Source organism: Camelus dromedarius, chromosome 7 (assembly GCF_036321535.1).
Source record: "Camelus dromedarius isolate mCamDro1 chromosome 7, mCamDro1.pat, whole genome shotgun sequence".
Taxonomy (NCBI): domain Eukaryota; kingdom Metazoa; phylum Chordata; class Mammalia; order Artiodactyla; family Camelidae; genus Camelus; species Camelus dromedarius.
Window position 1 is genome coordinate 41250442 of NC_087442.1, and position 21724 is coordinate 41272165.

The window sequence follows — 21724 nt, forward strand, 5'->3', positions numbered from 1 at the left end:
AAATTCAGCAGTAGAACGCCAGCATTTATTCCTATTATTTCTATACATTGGTTAGAGAGCTTTCAGATGTAACTCATGTTATGGGCTTTCTTTCCATGCTCTTCAGGGCAAGGGCCAAGTTTCAGGTAGGTCTACGCCCCGGCACTACAGGTACGGTTAGTGTGCAATGCTGACGTCATAAGGGGTGACCTTTGATCTATGACCTCAGGCATACTCTGGCTCTCACCATAGCTCATGATTGTGCAGTGCGGCCGCAGGCCCACCCTGGAGCCGTGGAGCCAGCTACCTAAGATGCCACCTGCTCTACGGGAGCTGGTTCTGAACATTTAAAACCTGCTCAAGCGTATTCAAGTGAACCAGACTGAAAAAAACAGGTCTTACCGGGGGTGCAGATGGCGGGGGAGGGGGAGGAGCTCCCAGCGGTGGGGGAGGTGGAGGCAGAGGAGGAGGTGGTGGTGGCGGTGGCACTGGCATATGTCACAGCGCTGCTGTCTCTTTCTTACGAACGGTCCCAAGAGAATGGTTTCTGCTCTGAAAGGAAAAAAGGATAGTTTTAAACTTGGCTGTCTTTATTTATGGACGGGTAATACATGTCATGCAGAAGTACGCATATTGTAGACAGTTTCATTCTTTCACTCATTCATTCCATTCTTTCTTTCAATAAATACTGCCCACTGTGAGGCAGGTATTGTGTCAAGTGCCGGAGACAGAAAGAAGCAGCCAGATTTTAGGAAGAATTAGGTGATAAAACTGATAAAGTTTAGCTATTTATGTCTCAATATAAATAGAACATATTAATATATAAATAGCAACACCTCATTCCATAATAAGTATTTCAAATAACGGATTCTACCTCTTTAGCATTAAACTTTCATCATTTTGAATGCAATTTTAAAATATTCTGAACACACCCCCATTTTCCTAAGCAGAGCAAATGGAACGAAATTTAACCTTTTCTGAACGTTGGCAGAATCAACGTTACTCATCTTGCCTGCAGCAAGGCTCACATGGGCATTACCTATTTTCCTGCTTCCCACTCTGCTGTTATTCTTACTTTTCTTGCTGCTCTTCTGTTGTTTCTATACCGTCATCTGGGTGGGGGCATGACACTTCTTCTCTGCAAATACTTTACATCTGGTATTTGCTACCAAGAGGGGTTTTGGGCATGATTCTGCAAATACGGTTGTTTCAGTTAATATTGTAGGATGTCTGATCTCCAGATAAATATGCTATTCCTCTGCAGAGTGTGTGTGTGCATGTGTGCATATGTTTGTATATGTATTTGTGTCTTAAAATCTATATGAAGACACACTGCAAAGACTTAGAACTCATACTAAAGAAAATCCCCAACTGTTTACAAAAATGAGGAAAACCTATATGAGAATCTAAAAACAATTTAAGCAGACATAGAAGTAAACCTCAGACTTAGGTAAGGTTGGGCAATTTTGTGTTCCTTCTGTCCTACTCAGTGGAAGGCCAGAACAGACCTCTGTTTCTTCAGTGTTGAAATCCTGTTGCATTTGTATTATTCCATGTTAATATTCTTATCTCCTTGAGGCAAAAAGCAATTATGCAACATGGTAGTTTATTCTTAACACAGTCCACTGGACTATAAATGACATTCAGAAACATTAAATAGTTTTGCCAAAGTCACACACAGCTGGTAACTGGTAGACCTGGGGTTGGAACCCAGGCTTATCAGCCTCTAACATCCAGCCTTTTTTTCGATGTGATTTTTCATTATTATGGTAAAATACTCATAACATCATTTTTAAAATCATTTTAGCAATTTTAAAGTATACAATTCAGTGGCATTAAGTACAGTTATCACCACTATCCATTCCCAGAGTTTTTTCATCAATCCAAACAGAAACGAATTAAATAATTTCCTATTCCTCCTGCCCCCGGTCCCTGGTAATCTCTGTTCTACTTCCTGTTACTGTGAATTTGCTTACTCTAGGTGTCTTAAATAAGTGGAACCAGACCATATTTGTCCTTTCGTATCTGGCTTATTACTCTTTTTTAATATATATATTTTTATTGAAGTATAGTCAGTTTACAATGTTGTGTCAATGGCTTATTACTCTAAACATAATGTCTTCAAAGTTTATTCATGTTGTAGCATATACAGAATTTCATCCCTTATTATTCAATTGTATGTAGATACCCCATTTTGTTTATCCATTCATTTGTTGATGGACATTTTGGTTGTTTCTACCTTTTGGGTGTGGTGACTAATGCTACCATGAACACTGGTGTACGAATTTCTCTTCAAGACCCTGCTTTCAATTTGTTTGAATATATACCTAGGATTGGAGTTGCTGGATCACATAGTACTGGCCTATTTTCGGCAGGTTTAAGAATCCCCTAAAGTGGTATAAAAATTTTGAATGGTATAAAATATATGCATAAATTCAGCTTTTGGGGGGAAAAGCCCATGGTAGTTTTCATATGAGTTCCAAAGAGAGGCATGAGTTGATCATTACAGAAGACCATAATCTTCTTACAGTGTTACTTCCCTGAAAGAAGGGGCTTGATAATTACTATGTCACTGCCTCTTTCCCTTGATAGCAGAATGATTAGAAAAAAATAGTCATCAGAGTCAAAAGCACAAAACTATAGTAAAATTGGGCAGAGATCCTGGAGGAGAGTAAAACTTCTTCCAGGTAGCATGAGTATTATTTTATTACACAGTCTAATACATGTAATAACATAGGGTCAGACAAAGCTAGCATTCTACTGGCTGAACACTAAAGCAAGTTGGATGTGAGCCCACAAATTAGATGGAACAAATATAAATGATCAGTTATTTGTATTTTAACACTTTCTGTCATAGAAGACATCGAGTATATTCTTTATATACTCCTTAATTCAGTGGCAAAAATAATTTTAGTCAAAAATTTACAGTAGGGAATAAAGGGGTGGCTGAAGTATTAATAGAACAAGAGAAAATATAGAAGTCTCATTATATAAGGATTTTATCTTTTAACGAAGACAGATGAGAGGAGACAGACTTGCTTGGTGAAGAACTGTAATGGGATCAGAAGAGTAACTTACAAAAATGTATATGTCGCTTACCTAAGGGTTTTGTCATAGGAAAAACAACTGCAGGAAATCATTTTAAGGAGAACTGCATTAGAGTGATTCATGTAACCCCTCAGCACATGTTAGATTACATTTTCCAGCCTCCTCTGCTACTAGGTGTGACCATATGACTAAGCCCTGGCCAGCAGAATGTAGGCAGAAGTGACGTGCTCTACACCTCTAGGCAGGTCCATAAAGACTTTCTGTCCATAACTTTTCTCTCTTCCTCTATCCATTGGGTGGAAGCAAAGGTTCTTAGTGTGGGCAGAGTCACAAGATGTAATGATTCTGGATCCCTGACTCCTCTTTTTAAGGGACCTGCCAAATACCTGATTACACGTTACATACATGAGAAAAAAACTTCCGTGTTCAGGCACGGAGAGTTTGGAGTTAATCTGTTATAGCTACTAATATTTAACCTACCTAATACAGGAACTAAATAGAATACAGTTGATTCTCATTATCCATGGTGGTATGTTCTTTATAGTTGCCAAGAACACTGAGTTAGCAAATACCCAAACCATTGCTCCTAGGAGAATTACAGGGTGAGGATCCTGTAAACCTCTGGTCACAAGACTTTTGTCAGGTGATTAACATATAACTTTGTTTTATTTGTGTGTCTGCTTAAAGATACCTTATTTACTATAGATTATTGATTCATTAATATTAAACTCACAGCCAATGGCACTGTAACTCACATCTGAACAAAGCTGACCTAACACATGTGTTTTCTCCATAAAGCACATCCTGTGCTCAAGAACACTACACAGCACATCAGCACTACACCTGGGGGGTGGGGCGGGAACCAATGAAGTGAAATCACCAAGAAGCACAAAAATTTGAAAATCATCACACTAAGTAGAATATGGAAAGGTCACTTGTTTACAGAGAGAGAGCTGGAACAACGAGGCAGAGTGCTGCCTTCCTTGTTCAACCTCAGCTGGGAACATGCGTGGCACAAGGCTTAAGCCTTTCCCCACTCTGTACGTGACCATGAATGACCATGAAAGCGCCTGTGACTACTGACTTCAGGGTTACAGACACAGTTTAGGGAGTATATGATTAGCAAACTGTGGAATCCATGAATAATGAGGATTGACTGTATAATTTTTAAACCCCCTATATGTACTCAGCACTGCATTAGGTACCTACAATACACTGTTTTACTTAATCCTCTTAACAACTGTATGGTAGACACTGACATTTTCATAGGATAGATAACCAAATTTTGTCTCAAAGAGGTTATATAATTTCTACTAAATTTCAGAAAAAGTACCAGAGCTGCATAAAAAAAAGCCATGGCCTTTCTGATCTAAAACCTCTCTTTGTTTTACTAACTTGGTATAATTCAGATCTTATTATGTCTCTGCTTTCATTTTGCAAAGATTTTAAAGAATTTCTGAGACCCTCAAATGAAAAGGACCTCGTACAGTTAAGTATAATTCTTCCATGTACTTCTCCCTAACCTAAGCATCCTCGTTCTCCATCTGGTTTTATCCTTATACATCTGAGAGTGATCGGGCGCCACTGGGCTTCTGTCTTGTTGAAATCACAGGAATGATTTTTCAAACTCTAAGATTAAAGGATATTTTTATATTCAGTACTTGATGGCTGTGAAGGCTTTTTCCTGACAGATATAATAATTAAGCAATTATCTAGTGAAGTATTTGTTAAAATCTGACAGTTAAGAATGCAGAGCTCCAGGAAGTCACAGGCTGTACCCATGAGCTCTTTGATGCTTTGTGCTCTCCCGACACATTTAAAAATGTTATTTTGCTCTGTAATGTATTAAAAAACGCTTAGGATAAAAAAAAGCCAGATTCTTAAAGGCTTTTATATTTTCTTTCAACTCATGAAATAACTCTGTAAAATAGCATCAAGATGTATGTAAGATACTCAAGCACCATTAGAGGGTGGTGAGGGGAACGAACTAACACCATTTCCGCGTGAGACTCTGAATACAGGGGACAGTGCTAGTCTTGGAGTCAGACCAGGGTTCTACTTCTGCTTTTGTTTTTTCCCAGCTCCGCTGCCTTGGTCAAGTTACTTAACCTAAGTGGGTCTCATTTCCTTTATCTTTAAAATAGCTACAATGCTTAATTCTTAGTTTGTTATCAGGATTAAAACAAAGACTAGATGAAGAACATAATACAGGTCCTGACACAACGCAGACGCTTAACTGAAGCTGTATTTATCATCATCACACCACCACCTCCACCACTGCCACAAATAACTATAATAAAAGGTGCAGTAGCATAAACGCCCCAAGAGAGGTGTGGAGTGCATCGCCAATTCATACACGAGGAAGGGGGACAATATATAAATATTTGGTAGAAACTATTGCACTTTTCAACAGGTAAAAAGGTTGCTATGAGAGTCGTTTCTAGTTAGAAGAAGCAGCACATGAGCAGAGAGAACAGAAGTAGGAGAGTGCAAGCCGCTGGGAGGCTCTGCATGCATGGACGAGAAGAGGAAAAGGCTGGAACCACAGAGGGGCTTACAGGACATGACGCTATTCTGCAAGTGTCTCCTTCCTTGGGTCGGGGTGGACATCTGTCCTGCTGTGGCTGTCCACTATCTTTCTAACACTTTGCCTATGCCTGAGGACTCTCTCCCATTATGAGTCCTGCCTCCCTCAGCCAGAAGCCAGGAGTGCTTTGTCCAGCATCACTTCCAGGCAGGGAGCTGACTTGTGACCATCAACTCAGAGGTGAGGAAACAGCGGGAGGATAAGGTGTGGAGGGGCCGGGGCCAACAGGAGAGAAGACCTGGGTCTGGCGCACGAGGGCCCCCTCAGCTCTGGCTAACTGATACTCAGTGGGAATGTAAGTCCAGTATTGGCCAGATCTTCCCATTTCCCCCCACAAAATAACCATAATCCAGATTTTCATGTGCAATCCAGTTTTGAAATGTAGATAACCAAATCAAAAAGCATTTTTAAAAACTGGTGGGCCAACAGAACATGTATGCAGGTCACACAGGATGCACCGACTGCCTGAGTACAACCGCCTTCCCAGGAGCCGGTGGGGCAGGGGTGGGGCAGGGGTACTGATGCCCTCTTGGTGCAGATGATGACTTCCCCTCCTACCCCTCTGCTCCCCTTCCTTCCCCACCTGGTTCGTCTGTCTGTTCTCATTCAGAGAGAGATGTAGGCTAGGCTTGCCTATCTTTTTATATTGCAGTGTTAAATATGTATATATACCAACTGAGCTTTGTGAGTTATTTCAGGGAGAAATAACTCACTGTCAACAATTTTACACACTAGTTGCTCTTGTCTCAAATGCTTCTTTTCCCCAAGAGTTGTTTGTCAGATTACAGCTGTTCACAAATAGAAAATGTGCCTATTTAAAAAATAAAAGCAAGAAGGATTATTGCTACTATTTGACAAAAGCATCTTTTGCTGCTTCTAAAAATACATTTGAATAGGAATCTGAAAATCAGGTTCTCTGGGCACTCATTACTTTTTATGTTTTGACACTGTCCCACTGAGTCCCTTGCTGTCAAGTCAGGGAAAGAGATGAGAGATTTCTCACCTCTGAATTAATGCAGGTGGAGGAAACCCATGAGGCGGTCCATTTCTCACGTCACGGTATCAGCAGGGTCCTGCCACTTTACCAGTCAGTCATTTACTTATCAAAGGTGCCCATGGCCAGGAAATCACAACACCAAAGCCCATGAGCATATCAGGCACACATAAAAAGGTTCTCAAAACACATGTGGTAAGGTTGCCAAAGCTGTAAGTAAAATAATAAAGGAATTTTTTTTGAAAAGCTTCTCTCCAAGTGATGGTGACAATGATTTAAAAGTGGTCACTTTCTGTTGTCACTTCCTCATTGTTTCAGAGCAGAGTCTCTAGGCAGAGTCCTCTCCCGGGACTTCCTACCTGAAGGTCCTATGCCCCACCCACCAGTTCTCTCAGTGAAGACCGTCCTCTTACTGGCCAGATGGAAGTTGCTGCTCTCACTCTTCTCAATGGTACAAAATTCCCTGAATATTTAGCCTTTTGGGGGAAGTTGGCCTAAGGAAGCAAGGAAGCAAGGGACAGGATAGGGGATTAAAAAAATAAAAACAACACAGGATAAAAAAATCCTTGAACATTTGTGTTCTAGATTACAGTAAAATGAGTTAGCCCTGATACAGCCCTTGCTATGTGTCAGGCTCTAGTCTTAGAGCTTTCACATATGAACCCATTTAAGCCCCACAATATCCCAATCAGATAGATATTATTATTATCAACATTCTTCAGATGAGGAAACTGAGGCCCAGAGAGGTTAAGAAACTTGCCCAAACTCACACAGTGAATTACCAGAGGAGCTGGCATTCAAATACAGAGCGTCTGGCTCCAGAGTCCAGGCTGTTAAGCACCGTGCTAACTTAAGTCACTTGTAAACATGACTTTTATAGTATTTGTCACATCCACATACCACCTGAACTTACTTTTAGTTAAACTGTTTATTTTGCAAAAGAAAGTTTGTCACCATAAATGGAAAACCAGTATCATTTGCCATAAATAGATGGTAATAATAAAGATCAACTTAATAATTATTAAAATAAAAATGTTCATCCATGTACCATCTAAACTCATTTCAGGTCTGCCTAGTGACACCTAAACCCCAGTGCTTTGGGGGAGAGTGATCTAGAGCAATGCTTCCCAAACTTTAACGGAGGATCAATCACCTGGGGAGGTCCTGTTAAAATGTAGGTTCTGATTCTGTAGGTTGAGGGTGGGACCTGAGATTCTGCATTTCTAACAAGCTCCCAGGTGAGGCCAACACTGCTGGTCTGGGGAACCACACCTTGAGTAGCTCTAGAATGTGGACGCTTGTCAGAAAGGCACAGTACCCACCCCAGACCTACTGAATCAGAATCTTTGGGAGTATCCCGTCAACAAGTGATTTTTGTTCCCGCTAAAGTTTGAAAAGCCTTATTCTAGGACAAGCAGGATGATGAAACGCTCTGCCCCATATAGGTGGAAGTTGTGCCCTCTCCTGAGAAGTCTCTTCTTCTGCAGACCCATTTGCTTTTGGTAGGCTGGGTCCATGACAATGGCAAGCTGTACTTAGGACTGGAATTGACATACACAAGGGAAAGAGAAACCGAGTTGAGTGCCCATTCACCTCTCACACAGGTGACATGACGGGTTTCCCACACTGGAGAAATCCCAGCCAGGACAACAACTCTTGAGGCTGAATCTGCTCAGGCCTGACAGGATATGATAGCTATCTGCTGAAATGCTTAAAGGATTACTGCAGATTGTCCATGTGTGTTCTAAAATGAACATACACTTGAAGCACAATCTAATAGGAAAGCTACTAGGCCACACCTACAATGAGCTCAAAAATTGGTTTTCTTTTATAAGACTCTTATTGAAACACAAATTTGTTCCCAGATCATTGAATTCATTATAAGATTTGAACAGTATTTGGTGAAAGGAAAAATGGAGATACTGATAATAATTATCACTGACTCAGATGTTTAAATTATGGCTAAATGCCGTAAAAATCGTGTGTGTGTGGTTCCAAGGGTAAAAGAAAAAAAACATTGATTTCCTGTCTTTTTTTTCTTGCTGCCTTTGAATTAGCTAAAAGAAGAACAAGGGTTATTAAAAATACATGATATTAATCACACATTTATAAGTGAGCCTCATTTTATATAATAGCTACGCTTCTGAAAAATGGCATCTCTAATTTTGGAAAAACCGAGGTATGCTTTAAGGATCCAAAAGTAGTTTATTATTCAATGGAAACTCATAATCAATGTTATAAAATAATGAGTCATTTAGATGGTAGACTTTACAAAAAGGGTGTTTTTTACTTTCTAAAAAGTAAATCTACTTTTCATTCAGGACTGTGACCACTCCTAAAAACGCTGCCCTGAGAATCTCTGAGGAAATAATGTGCGACTGGAGGGGGCACAGGGAACCAGTCTGCAAGACACAGCCTTTCTTTTCAAATTGTACTTCTGAGACTTTAGTTTAAGTGTCTTCACCTTATTCCTACTGCTCCAGCTCGGGCCAGAGCTGGACTGAACAGATTCTGGTGCCTCCAGCCCCCGTCCAGTTTGAACTTCTGCTGGAACCTCAAACAACCTGTGGCAAGGAGGCTTCCTCAGCTCTGTCACCAGGCAGGTTCCATCCCATGGCAGCAAGCACAGGTCACTGACAGCCAAGTCTCATAAACTGACGGGAGGTCTCACCTCTCAGACCACAGGGCACTACCGCCTCGATTTACACACACTCCTTTCTTAAAGGCTCTCTAATACAGAGTCAAGTTCTCCATCTCATCCTCCACTCTGTTCTAAGCATCCTGCCCTCTACCCACCCCACACCCACGACACTGTCTTACAGCACTTCTCTTTATATCTCTATGCCTTGATCCATGCGATGCAGGCTGCTTGTGATGGCCTTCGCCACCTGGAAAATTCCTACGAATTCTTGAATACACACTCAGGTGCCAACTTCTCTGCACAGATTTTCTTCTCCCTCTGCCAGAGCTAACTCTTGCTATAGTGCTTTGTTTGCAATTTTGTTATAACGCTAGGGACTCTGACAATTCTCTTTCACACGTCTGTGCATCTTCCTTCACTGGACCACGGGCTCCTCGAAGGTGCAAAGATAGGAAGTATGTCTTAGGTATCTTGGTATTGCCGAGGCCAAAGGTAATGCCAAATACTTTGCTTTGGTAGTGCTATGGGGAATAAATAGAAAACATATATATTAGGGGCCATGCCAACTGCTCAAGCAAAAGGTGAGGACACACCTGGGCAGCAGCACAGTATGTAAATTGTGTGTCTACAGATTAAATAATTATCTTAATGATCTTTAAGGGAAAATACTACAAACTAAAATAGAAAGGGAAGAAAATGCAGGAGAAATTCCTGTCCAATTGCAGACCTTATTAGTGTGGGAATAAAATGTATTATGGATGTGGGGTTCTCAAAGCTTACAGTGCTCACCAGAAAAGCTGCACCTGGTGTGTTAGAAATGCTATAATCAAAGAGGAATAGTTTGACAGTTGGGAGAACTTGTCTCTAGCTCTGGCTCTACTGCCCATCTATTTCTCCATCTAGAAAAAGGGAAAGAGTGCTCCTTCCTTCCTGATTGGCATGAATGTGAGGACCAAATGAGTATTGCTTTCAGGCAAGTTCTAAAGAAATCAAAATTAGTACATGATCCTCTCTAAAAAGTGAAGTTCTTTCAAATATAATTTTCTTAATTAAGGATATGGTGGAAATGGAAATGCTTGTCCTTAAGGGCAGCAGAGATGAGGCTTTAGTCTCAAATTAGAAAACACTTTCCAAAATAAAGCTGAGTTCAGGGAAGTCTTCTGGTTTTCAGATGGTGGAATGAAAATATCTCTGTTCCTTCCTTTTCTTGGAAACCATTTCAAAATAGTAAGGAAAGGGAAACTCAGAAATATAAACTTATCTTGGGAAGGTGGGGACGGTAAAAACTAGACTTCTGTAACCGTGAATTTCAATGAATGAGACAGGGCTGTCGGATGTCCAGGGTGATCAAAAACAGGATACAGGTAAGGCGTTGTAGAGAGCAGGTCTGTGGCTGCAGACCTCAGACAAAGCCCACACGCTGTCATTCTCCAAAGCAGGAAGCACTGGCGCTTTGGTGAGGAAGCTCCATCAGCACTTGTTTAGAATAATAGAAAAGGGTGTGTAGGATGGCACAAGAGTGACCCTGAACCCTCGACCCACCACGGAGCAGGGCAGGTGGCAAATCAAGCCATTCCAGCAGGTGCACTGCTAGAAATGAGGTGGGGCAAAGGAGAGAGTAAATCATGAGCAGCCTAAAGCCACTCACTTTCTCTCTCTCCCTCTGTAATAAGGAGCACTTCTCTGAGCCAAAGAGAACTCTCCCTGGTCTAGAACCTCAAAGAAATCTCCTGCAAATAGTTGATCCAAGAAGAATGCAACTCATTCTAAAATGAATACTAAAAAGGGGAACCAGTAAAGAGAACCAGTACAAGATCTATACAAAAAACTAGGGGAAAAAAAGTGGGGGAAGAAATAGGAAAAAGGAGAGATGATAGATGAAGAACACTGATCAGAAAAAAATACTGCCATGAAGCAGATGAAAACTGTGACAAGGTATAAAATTATTAGCTGGAAGAACTTTATGAAACAATTATCCCTCTCAAATAAGGACCCAAAGAAGAAAAATGAGGACTCTGAGAAGTGGCGAGGCAGTGGAAGATGAAACAGAATGTGGCAGAAGTGAGAGAGAGAAATGGAGTCCACACCACAAGGAGCTCAAAGAAAACAGGTATTGTTGAAAACACATCAAGGACCATGAAGAACTGAGAAAAATGAGCAAAATAAATGGAAACAGATGAAGAATTTAAAAGGATTAGAGAGAAAGAAAATGATAGATGTGGAAGACAGACAAAAAATAATTGGTTTCTCTTAATAAAAGACATAAATAAATGGAAGAGAATATATATTCAAAAATAGAATCACAAATATATAATATTAGAAAAATTTTCAAAAATAAAGTTTAATTCTAGATTCAAAGGCACATGATATCTGAAGAAAAATGATACAGTTTCAGAGTCAGATATGCCACAGTATCCCAGAGAAATAAGGTATGACCCCCAAAACTTATACCCAGCCAAACTGTCATTGTGGTCAAAAAGCCTGTGTGACAGATGTCTTTAAACATGTGAGAATAATGTTTCCTGAATTATCCTTGTATTGAAGATACTACTATAGGAAAAAGCTTTAGCCAACTGAGAGTTGAAGAGAGAAATTAGGGCAAAAAGAAAGACAGTGAATATTGATTTAACCACAGAACCAAGGCTTAAGCACCTATGGAATTATGGTAACAGAAATGAATATAACTATTATTAATCACGGCAAAATAGAAAGATATAACTAACAAACTTGGTAAGTAAAAGGGAAGATGAAGTGGGAGATTATGTATATTAATTTCCTTAGCTTGGAGTCAAAGTATACATACAACACTGTATTAGTTTTAGGCATACAATGTAATGATTTCATATATGTACATAGTGCAAAATGATTGCCTGTTTGCTATGACTTAAATACTTAAATTTCTTAGCACTTTATAGTTTACCTGTATTAACAGTTTGTATTACTACAGCAATTCTTTGTTTAGCAGAAAAAAAATCAATAACCCAATAGAAAAATTGACAATGGGTAAGCAATTCACAGATAAGGAAATACAAATAACATTTAAACACATTTGAAGATGCTCAGCCTTATCCTTAATTAAACAATGTAGGTCAGAACCACAACAAGACATCATTTTTCACCAAGATTGATGAAGATCAGAGGTTTGGTAAATGTGTCATGGAGAGGGTGCAAGGAATCAGATCATAATTATTGGCAGAAATATAAATTAGTACAACCTTCTGTAAAGGGCAATGAGTAAACATATCAAATATTTTAAATATACTTTCTAATTCCAGGAATTTACCTTACTGATACACTTACAAGAAATAATGTGTACAGTGACAATCACTGCAGTATTGGTTTTAATAGCAAAGGCTGGAAATAACATAAATCCATTGACTGGGAACTCGTTATTAAATTACAGTTCATATCTTATAATGGCATACTAGGTAGCCATTAAAAACATATGGCAGCCCTATAGGAACCAATATGGAATGATCTTCAGGTTATATTAAGTAAAAAAAAGCAAGCATCAGAAAATGTATATAGAATGAGCATGCCTTTATTTGTATTATATGTGTATACCAACAAATACAGGTATATGTAAATGTGCATATGTATGTATGGAATATCTCTGGAAGAATGGATAACAACTAGTTAGTCTGAGATTGGGGTGTGAGACTTACTTTACACTATATATCTTTTTTACATTTCTTAAAGTATGTATTTTGGGCATTATTACCCATTTGTAAAACTAATTTAAAAAATAAAAGTCCTGGATTGCTTTCTTTACTTGGGACAATTGGGAAGAAGTATTCTTAAAAATGCTTTGCCCCATCTGAATTAGGAGACCCCTCTACATCTAAAAGGTAAATACAAGTGAATAAAGAATGAATAAATGAATAAAGAAAAATATTAATGTGTCCTGACGATTTGGGCTAAGTTAGCTGGATCCACAAAGAACATTCCTGCCAGCTGACCTGAGGCTTCGCTGGGCTGGCTGTGCATGCAGACTTCCATGACAGCTGAGACTACCCCTACCGCCATCCACAAGTGTCAAGCATGACTGATCAAGTGGGCTCAGAAAACAACCAAGAGAAGAGTGAAAAAATTCTCCTCAAACCAACCCATAACCTCTAAGGTTTAATTCTTCTATTGATACATGGTTGATACACAATGAGGAACAGTTTTAAGACGTGACTGTCCATTAGGCATGAATCGTTTGTAAGTTAGTTCCATAAAACCTTATATGTGAATTTATAGTAGCAGTGTTCATTACAGCCGAAATGTAGAAACAATCCAAATCTCCATCAACTTACGAGTGGATAAACAAATTGCAGTATGGCCAAGCCATGACATATTACTTGGCAATAAAAAGGAATGAAGGACCGATAATGCGCTATTGCATGTATAAACCCCCAAAAGTGCTAAGTGAAGAAGCTAGTCACAAAAGGCCACATACTGTGTGATTCTATTTATATGAAATTCTAGAATAGGTAAATCCATAGAAATAAAAAGTAGATTAGTGGTTGGCAGAGCTGAGGAGAAGGGGGGTGGGAAGTGACTGCTAATGGGTTTCTTTTCGGGGTGATGAAAACGTTCTGGAATTAGATGATGATGATAGTTGTGTAACTCTGTGAATATTCTAATAACCACTGAATTGCATACTTTAAAAGAGTGACTTTTGAAATGTGAATTATATCCCAATAAGGTTGTTATTTAAAAAAAAAACTGGTGTGGAGCATGATTAATATCAAGCAAAACAGAATCCAGGGCAAAACATATTAACAGAAATATAAGTGTTCTGGAAAACACTTAACAAATAAATGAAAAGGTAATTAATTGGTTCCATGGCTTATGGACCATGAAAAGCATAAGAACCCTCCGGGGCAGGTCTTCTATGATTGAAGGGAGTGGGCACATATGGAGTGTATGGCAACTGGTCCCTGCAAGCATGGTGCTCAGGGAGGCAGGCTGTTAAGGAGTTTGAGCTTCATTCTGTAAGCTTTTAAAGAAAGGAGAGATGTTAGACACTGGTGTTTTAAAAACAGCACCCTGGGGGTCACATGTGGAAAATGAAATATAGGGAGAAACAGCAGCAAATAGGTAGACCGATCTGGGGATCCACGCGAGTGAGGATGGGTGTTCATCTGAATTAGAATAACAGCAATGGGATAGAGCCAAGGAGGATAATAGTTTGGACATCTGGGAACAGGGAGAAGGAAAGGCCAAGGAAAACTGGGAATGGGGAGAAGGAAGAGCCCAGGATAACCTCAAGGCTCCTTGCCAAGACCATCTAGCATTAATTAAAGAAGGCAGGAGAAAGTGCGTGGGTGTTGGGGGTGGTGAATGGGCGGGAAGAAGTGAGTATAATTTGAAATATATGAGGTCCTTTTGGCAAATGGAAATTTAGATCTGAAGTTTAGAAAAGAAGCAGGGCTGGTGATAGTGATTTAGGAATCTACATATGGCAGTTGGGTGCGTTTTATTCTCTAATGTTAATTGTATGAAAAACTAGAAAAGCAAAACATTTTAAATTACTGAGTCACCTTCTGTAATCTCTAATTAAGTCAAGGACATGGCTAATAATGGAAGTTAAGTCAGGTGGCTGATACGTCTAGTTGCCTACTAATAACCATTTCCTCTTCTTCCTCATAGCAAAACCCCTAATGAGAGACAGGGGTGACAGGTGCAATTTACCCAGCTAAAAATATTTGATTTCCCACTCTTCACATTTTAGAGCAACACTGTGACATTATTCTGGCCAATGAGAGGTAGGCAGAAGTAGTTGGGGAAGGCGTCACTTTCTATATAAAAAAAAGCAAAACCTCCCTGATAGAAAGCCCCTCACTCTTTAGCTATTTACACCTTCCTTTTCTTTCTGCCTGTACTAAAGAAGCCTAGAGATACAGCAGCCATCTTGTGACCATGAGGCAACTAGATGTAGGGTGATGTCCTACTGGATGAGGACATCAAAGCAGGAAGATAGAAAGAGACTGATTCTCTGATAGCTCTGTTTGAGTTTCTGCATCAGCCCTGGACTACCCTTTTTGGGAGTCTAGTTCCACAAGACAAACTTGTATCTGTTTAAGCCAGATTCTGATGTGTGTGCTGTTTTTGTTTCATTTGTTTTGGCAGCTGAATGCAATCCTAGCAGATACAAATCATATTTGGACTAATATATATACAGTGAGACTAAAAAGACATGACCATTATTTCACTTAGTGAAAAAAAGTTTAAAAATCAAACATCATTTATTCTTACTACCAAAAAGTACTGAAAGTATTAGGAGGCTTAAAAGATAGTACAGAGCACTGGATATTTCTTTTTCCAAACAGTGAATGATAAAATTTGCACCTAAAGGGAGATTATGGGACTACCAGTATCAAGAAAATTCATGAACACATCCACTAATGAATATATGTGCATGATGACACTTTTTGGACTTTTCTGGATTAAATAAACTGACTAGCTCACTTAAGTAGCTTCAGTCAGAACGAATGTTCTTAAAGATGGGATTGTTCACCTGACTCACAAGAATTATAATCTTTGGAACAAAGAATCTTTCTACTCTCACTACTGGCACTCAGTAAACATAGCTAAGGACATAGCATAACCCCAAACCACAGTGTTCTGGCCTTTCACAGAGAGCTTTTATTGGGCTGAGCTCTGGGAGTATGTCTCTGGAACTGCAGTCAATAACATTCTAGGAAACACTTATTATTACCTTCTACCACCAAACTTCCATTGTATTCATGGCAGGGACTGACTAAGCTGAAGACTTAGATCTCTATTGCAACAGTGACTGCTCTGAAGATTCGCCAGGAGAAAGCTATCCCAGGTTTCAGGACCAGAAAAAGCTGTGTAATGGATCCCTTTTTATCTCCTGGTCACTGTGAATCAGGTAATTATTTGTGTCTTCCTCTTTGTTTTGGCCACTGGGAAGCTCTGACAAATTTTTAATCTCATCTCTGGAAACTACACCAAACCTTATAGTAAACTCATCTCTAGAAATTACCTGCACCTTACGATGTAGTCTTGTCCCCTAAGTTACCTCCGCTTTTATCTTGCTTTCTAATCTGTTTGCTCTCTTTACCCCACTTTTATTATCCATTAATTTTATGTTTACTCCCTATTTTTGTAAACTCCTCGAATGCTTTATGAAACCAGGAACATTTAAGGCAAATAATTTTTAAAAGCATCAGATAATAATAATAATAAAAATAATAACAGCTAGTTTATTGAACATTGCTATGAACCAGGCACTGTCTTAGGCACTGAACTTTTTTAAAGTTATTTACCCTAAATATGAGATAAGTAGTATTATTATACCCATTTTACAGATGAGAAAACTAAAGCACAGAAGGGTGAAGTAATTTGTCCAAGGTTGTACAACAAATAAATGATGATGCAAGATGCAAACAACCCAAGCATTCTGAATTACAAAAATTTTACAAAAGAAGAAATAATAATGTTAAATTTCTAAAGAAGCAGAGGTCTTTTGATCTTACAGGCTAAGATTAGCATCCTTCAGCTTTAAAGGAGATATCCATTGTACATCTCATATGCACAATCAAGCCTGATGATCCATATTAACAGGGGGGAATGAGACAGTAGAAATCAAAAGGATAGTTAATCCAAATTGGCTTTCGATCTTGGAATATGAAGGTATTCATTCACTCAGTCACTCATTCATTCAGTACTCATCATGTGCCACACATGGTGCAGGAGCTGGGAAAAGAGATGAAGCACACATAGCACCTGCCCTCCAGGAGTTCACGTGCAATAAGGGAGAGTCAGACAAGTAAAAGGCGGATCCTCGAGGTTATGAGTGGGCTGACGGCAGACCAGAGAGGGGTGTGGCACGATCATTCTGAGAACAGTTTTGCCCTTGGCCTCTGTGTCCATCTGATAATGGGAGTAAGAAGAATCAACTCCCTTATAGGGCTGTTGTGTTGATTTTATATGCAGAAAGCTCTTAGCTGAGCCGGACACAACTAAGCACTGAGTACGAGGTAGCCTTAGCTTTTAAGGAACAGTGGGTGGAAGCCTGGGCTCCTTGCATTCACATGGACACAAGTACTAGGAGCTCAAGAACTGAGGCTCCCCACTGCCTCCTCCTAGCCACCCCTAGGAGCCAACAGGCTCACAGTCCAGAGACAGGCCTGGCACTTCCTTTCTGGATGCCACCATCTCAAATTCAGTGTCATGCTGGAATACACTGCCCACACAGGATCTTGAATATTCCTTCAAGATGCACTTGAAAATCTTTCACAGTGTCTGGCCCACATCATGCCCACCTGGCATCTTTGCCACATTGGCTCTCCTTCACTTTATCTATTTGGCACTTCAATAGGGCAGCTGACTACACGATTCCTCTGCTGCATAACAGGTCAGGTTCCTGCTTGGGCAGGTCTAAGGAAAGACCTGACTAGAATTACAAAGGAAGTTTCAAGCGCACTTATGGGCTGAAGCCAGTGAGAAAACATATGTGCTGCACCTGCTTGGCATCAGCTGGGAACCGTCCGTCTCTTCAGTTTTGTGCAGTAGCTAAATAAGAAGTAATTAATCACTTTCTCACCAACCTTAACTCATATTTAATACTTCCGTCTCGAAGTCTGTTTTGTCATGCTCTCAGCAAAGTCAGTCAAACGTTACGATTCCTTTCTAAATATTCCAGCAGCCAGATGGCAGGAACACTAAGTGTGACATGGCAAAACTCACCTAAAGATAACTTCATGATGCATAATCACGCTTGATGGCAGATTCATCCAGACACCTCTTTAGCTGCCCCACTTAATCCAGGTTCTCCAAACCAAAACTTTCTAATTCCAAGAATAAGACATTCAACTCTGCAATACGATATTGGCTGGTAAAACAAACATGTTTCTACTCCTGTAGGTTCTGAATTTTAGGCAGAAGTATAAAAATCACTAGAAGAACACACTTCAGAACATATTTCTCAAGATTTATCTTTCGAAACCTGTATCCTAAAGTTTCAAGTATTTCTGTGCCAAATGCAAGGGTATTTATAACATGTTTGCTGGAAAACAAATTTCCATCCTTCTGTTGAGTTATTTCTGTAGTTTTAACCTAAGCGTTAATAAACATATTCATAAATTCTATAATGTTGGAAAATTGACCATTCCTCACTGGTGAAAATTCTACATGTTCTCCTCTAGAGTGGATTACATTTTGGTTTCTCAGATCTTTTCTAAGTAATATTATTTATTCTTGGTGTGTGTGTTTGAGTGACTGCAAAATCACAACCCGTACTATATGATTTCTGAACAATAAATCTCCTAAAAACAGTGTTGCCAGGCTGAGCCAGCTGGCTTTCTCCTGTTCCTAAAACTGTATGTTCTTAGACACACACACACTTCCTCCATCCCTTCTGCTGCTGGCTAACTTCAGTCTGTGACACAATCTCATACTCAACAATTACATTAACAACACAGACTCCTGGAAAGCCACCAAGAGGGGGCACGGCAGGAGCTAGCCTTCAAGTCTCTGTCACCTTGATGGCTCTGCCCTGATTCAGGTGGCTGAAAATTGTGTTTATGGTTGCATGTATAGAATTTGAAGTCTGTGTACCCAGGTTTTTAACCCCACTCCCCTAACACATTTAACCTCTGTGACCTTTCATTTTCTCATCTATAAAAAAGGCACAAAAACAGTATCACCCTTAAAGAATTGTGAGTCATCTGAGTTGATACACGTAAGGCATTTGGTAAGGCCCTCAGCAGCATGTATTTCATTTCCCGTATTGCTGAACTTTCTTTGCTCCCTGTTCTTTCTTTTTCTGATTTGCTTTGTATGGTTTTTAAATGCATCTTTAAAAATGCATTGGCTGGAAAACTGCACTAATCTGGGTGCTACCACAGTAAGTGGATCTATAGCATTAAAATTTTATTTACATTTTTACTGAGATAAAACTTACATAAGTCAAGTGCACAAATATCAAGGGAATTACCTCATAAATATCTATATGTGTACACCTGTGTTACCATTCCTTAGGTCGAGGTAGGGGAGCACTTCTAGCACCTCAGAAGCCTCCCTCCCTGTCCAGGTCATTACAAGGCCCAAAGGCAACCCCTCCTCTAACTTTCACCCCCATGATTAGCTTTGCTTTAAAAAAAAAAAAAATCAGGGAAGGCTGGAATCCCAGAGGTAACTACTGTTTCGACCACAGAAAATGTACTTCAAATTCTCCCTCTGAAGGGATAAAAGACTCTGGAAAGGAGGAGAGGGACAGGAACTTTCTAAATCACACAGGTTATACAGAACAAAGCCCTCATTTTGCAGCCAGTGATCTGAGGCTCAGAGAGGCAAAGTGATAGCCCAACTTCCTGCCTCGGAGTAACTTTCCTTCCCAATAGAGCTCTCACAAAACATCCCGCCAGGGATGCTGCCAGCCTGTCCCAGCCCAGTGCGCCAGAACGCCCCCAGCCCCAGCACCTCCCATCCCCCCGGCAGAACTTCTTTTCAGGGAGCAGTGCACACTCGGTCCCCACGCCGCCCCCCCCCGCTCCTGCCGCAGGCACACCCACGCGGCTGGCAAGCTACGCTCAGAAGGCACTGTTCCTGCAAGCCAGTGCCTGCCTGCCCACGGGGACACGGCTGGGCTCCCTGTCTGCCAGTCCCTATTCCGAGATCCGGGGTGTCCTCCAGCAGTGCTCTCCCGACCCCTAGCCGCCTCTGATGTGTACTGGGGGAGAGGGGTATGGGCCCTGCCACCTTCTCCCCGGTACCTCTAAAGAACTTTAAAGTCCGTTTGTGGCCAGATCTAAATTGCTGGATCGCAAACTACTGACTTCAGGGACTTGGAGATGAGCACTCAGAAGGGGGTTCCGAGACCTGCACTCTGGCCCCAGTTCAGTCACACTAGCTGTGTGACCTTGGGCAAGTCATTTCACATCTCTGGGCTTGGCTTCCTCATCGGGGGCTTCTGTATCTCCCAAGCCACCTTCAGTTCTGCAATTTCCTAGATGCTCTTCACTTCGCGCCTGCTCCCACGACAGACCCCCTCCTCAGCAAGACCCCAGCCTTTTGTTCTGGGGGTGAAGCGGGAAAGAGAAGGAAGGAGAGCTTGGCGAAGACCAGGTCGGGGCGGCCTTGGGGCCAGGCGCCGCTCCCGGGAGAGTGGGCTCGGGGGAAGTCACCAGACAACCCCGCGGTGACCTCGTTCCCTCCACCGTCCCGTTACCGCCGGGCCCTGGAGGCTCAGCGGGCGGCGGGCGGCGGGCGGCGGGCTCTAGGACATCGCAGCGCCGGGGGCAAGGGTCCCCGGACACGCACGCGCGCGCGCGCAGGACCCCTGCCCCCACCTGGGTTCACTCCGCGCCGGGACGGGCCCGAGCACCCGCCGCCACAGCCCGTACCCACTCCCTCAGGCACCGAGCCGGGCACGCGCGCAGAGCCGCTACCTGCCGCTGGCCGTGCCGGGGACAGGACAGGACTCGAGCTCCGGCCGACGTCCTCGTTGCCGCCGCCGCCTCCAGCCTCCGGGCTGCGTCTCGCAGCGCCTGTGTTCCTGGCGGCGCCGCTGCGGCCGCGCTGCGCTGGGTGCGCGCCGCTCACTCCCCGGTCGCCAGCTCTGGGGCTGCCGGGACGCGGAGGCGGGGCCGTCGCCCCCACCTGCTCCGCCGGCTCCTGCCCGGGAGCCGCCGCCGCCACCCCGCGCGCACGGACGCGGCCCGGGCGGGCGGGGTCACTCTGGAACCCGGGAGGCGGGTCCCAGTCTGGAGGCGCGCCTCTCCTGGACGGAGTCCGAAGTCTGAGCTGAGGAGAGAGTGGGGGCCTAAGACTGGAATTCCCCAGATAGGCGGAGTTGTGGCGCGGGCGACGCACGGCCCAGCACCGCCACGCTGGGACACTCCACTCCTTCATCTCAATCTATACCAAAATATTTTGAACCCCTCCTATACTCCTGGCGGCGTCATAAGCGGTGAGGACAAAGGAGAACCAGGTCGCCTCTTTCCCTCATGGAGTCTGCGGTCTAGAAAGGGACTAATGGGCAACTACAATGCAGAACCAAGAGAGAGTGGTCACAGAGGGGGGCTTCTCGAGGAGCTGATGGCCAAAGGAACTGAAGGGCGAGCATGAATTAACCGGTTGGAGTGACCTGGGGTGGTAGATTGTCCCAGGTGAAGCCGAAGGGGAGAGGGATCGGACAATGTTTGAAAATTGAAATGTCTGAGGAGCCAAAAGAACTTGGTATGGCCAGTAAATCCTTGTCACACTTCACGTTCAGACCCCTTGGAAGATGCAGAAAGTTTGTGTCTGAGGCTGTATATATTCCTCTAGGTGCATGATTGGTTGGTGAGGATTTTGGATCTCCCACATCCTGGGCATTCCAGCTAGTGGAGTTGCTAAGAGGATACTCCTGGACCGTTCACTGCAATGTGTCTGAGCATCTATGAGCCAGGCACTCTACAGGGCCCTTAGAATGCGCTGCTGAAGGAGGCAGGATCTCCAGCGCTAAAGGAGCTACTAG

General features: G+C 42.1%; 1 protein-coding gene across 3 annotated transcripts in view; it reads right to left on the reverse strand.

Moving 5' to 3' along the window:
* The window catches only part of WIPF3 (WAS/WASL interacting protein family member 3), a 70904-nt gene extending 50030 nt beyond the window's left edge, over window positions 1–20874 (reverse strand). For all 3 annotated transcript variants that reach the window (XR_010381637.1, XM_031455117.2, XM_064487481.1), the window contains exons 1-2: window positions 20655–20874; window positions 382–531 (exon numbers count right to left, since the gene is read on the reverse strand). Coding sequence is in view for 2 of the 3 variants with exons in the window: in XM_031455117.2 (XP_031310977.2) it covers window positions 382–474 (93 nt within the window). In the remaining variant the exon portion in view is untranslated. The remainder of the gene's footprint in view (window positions 1–381; window positions 532–20654) is intronic.
* Window positions 20875–21724: the final 850 nt, after the last annotated feature.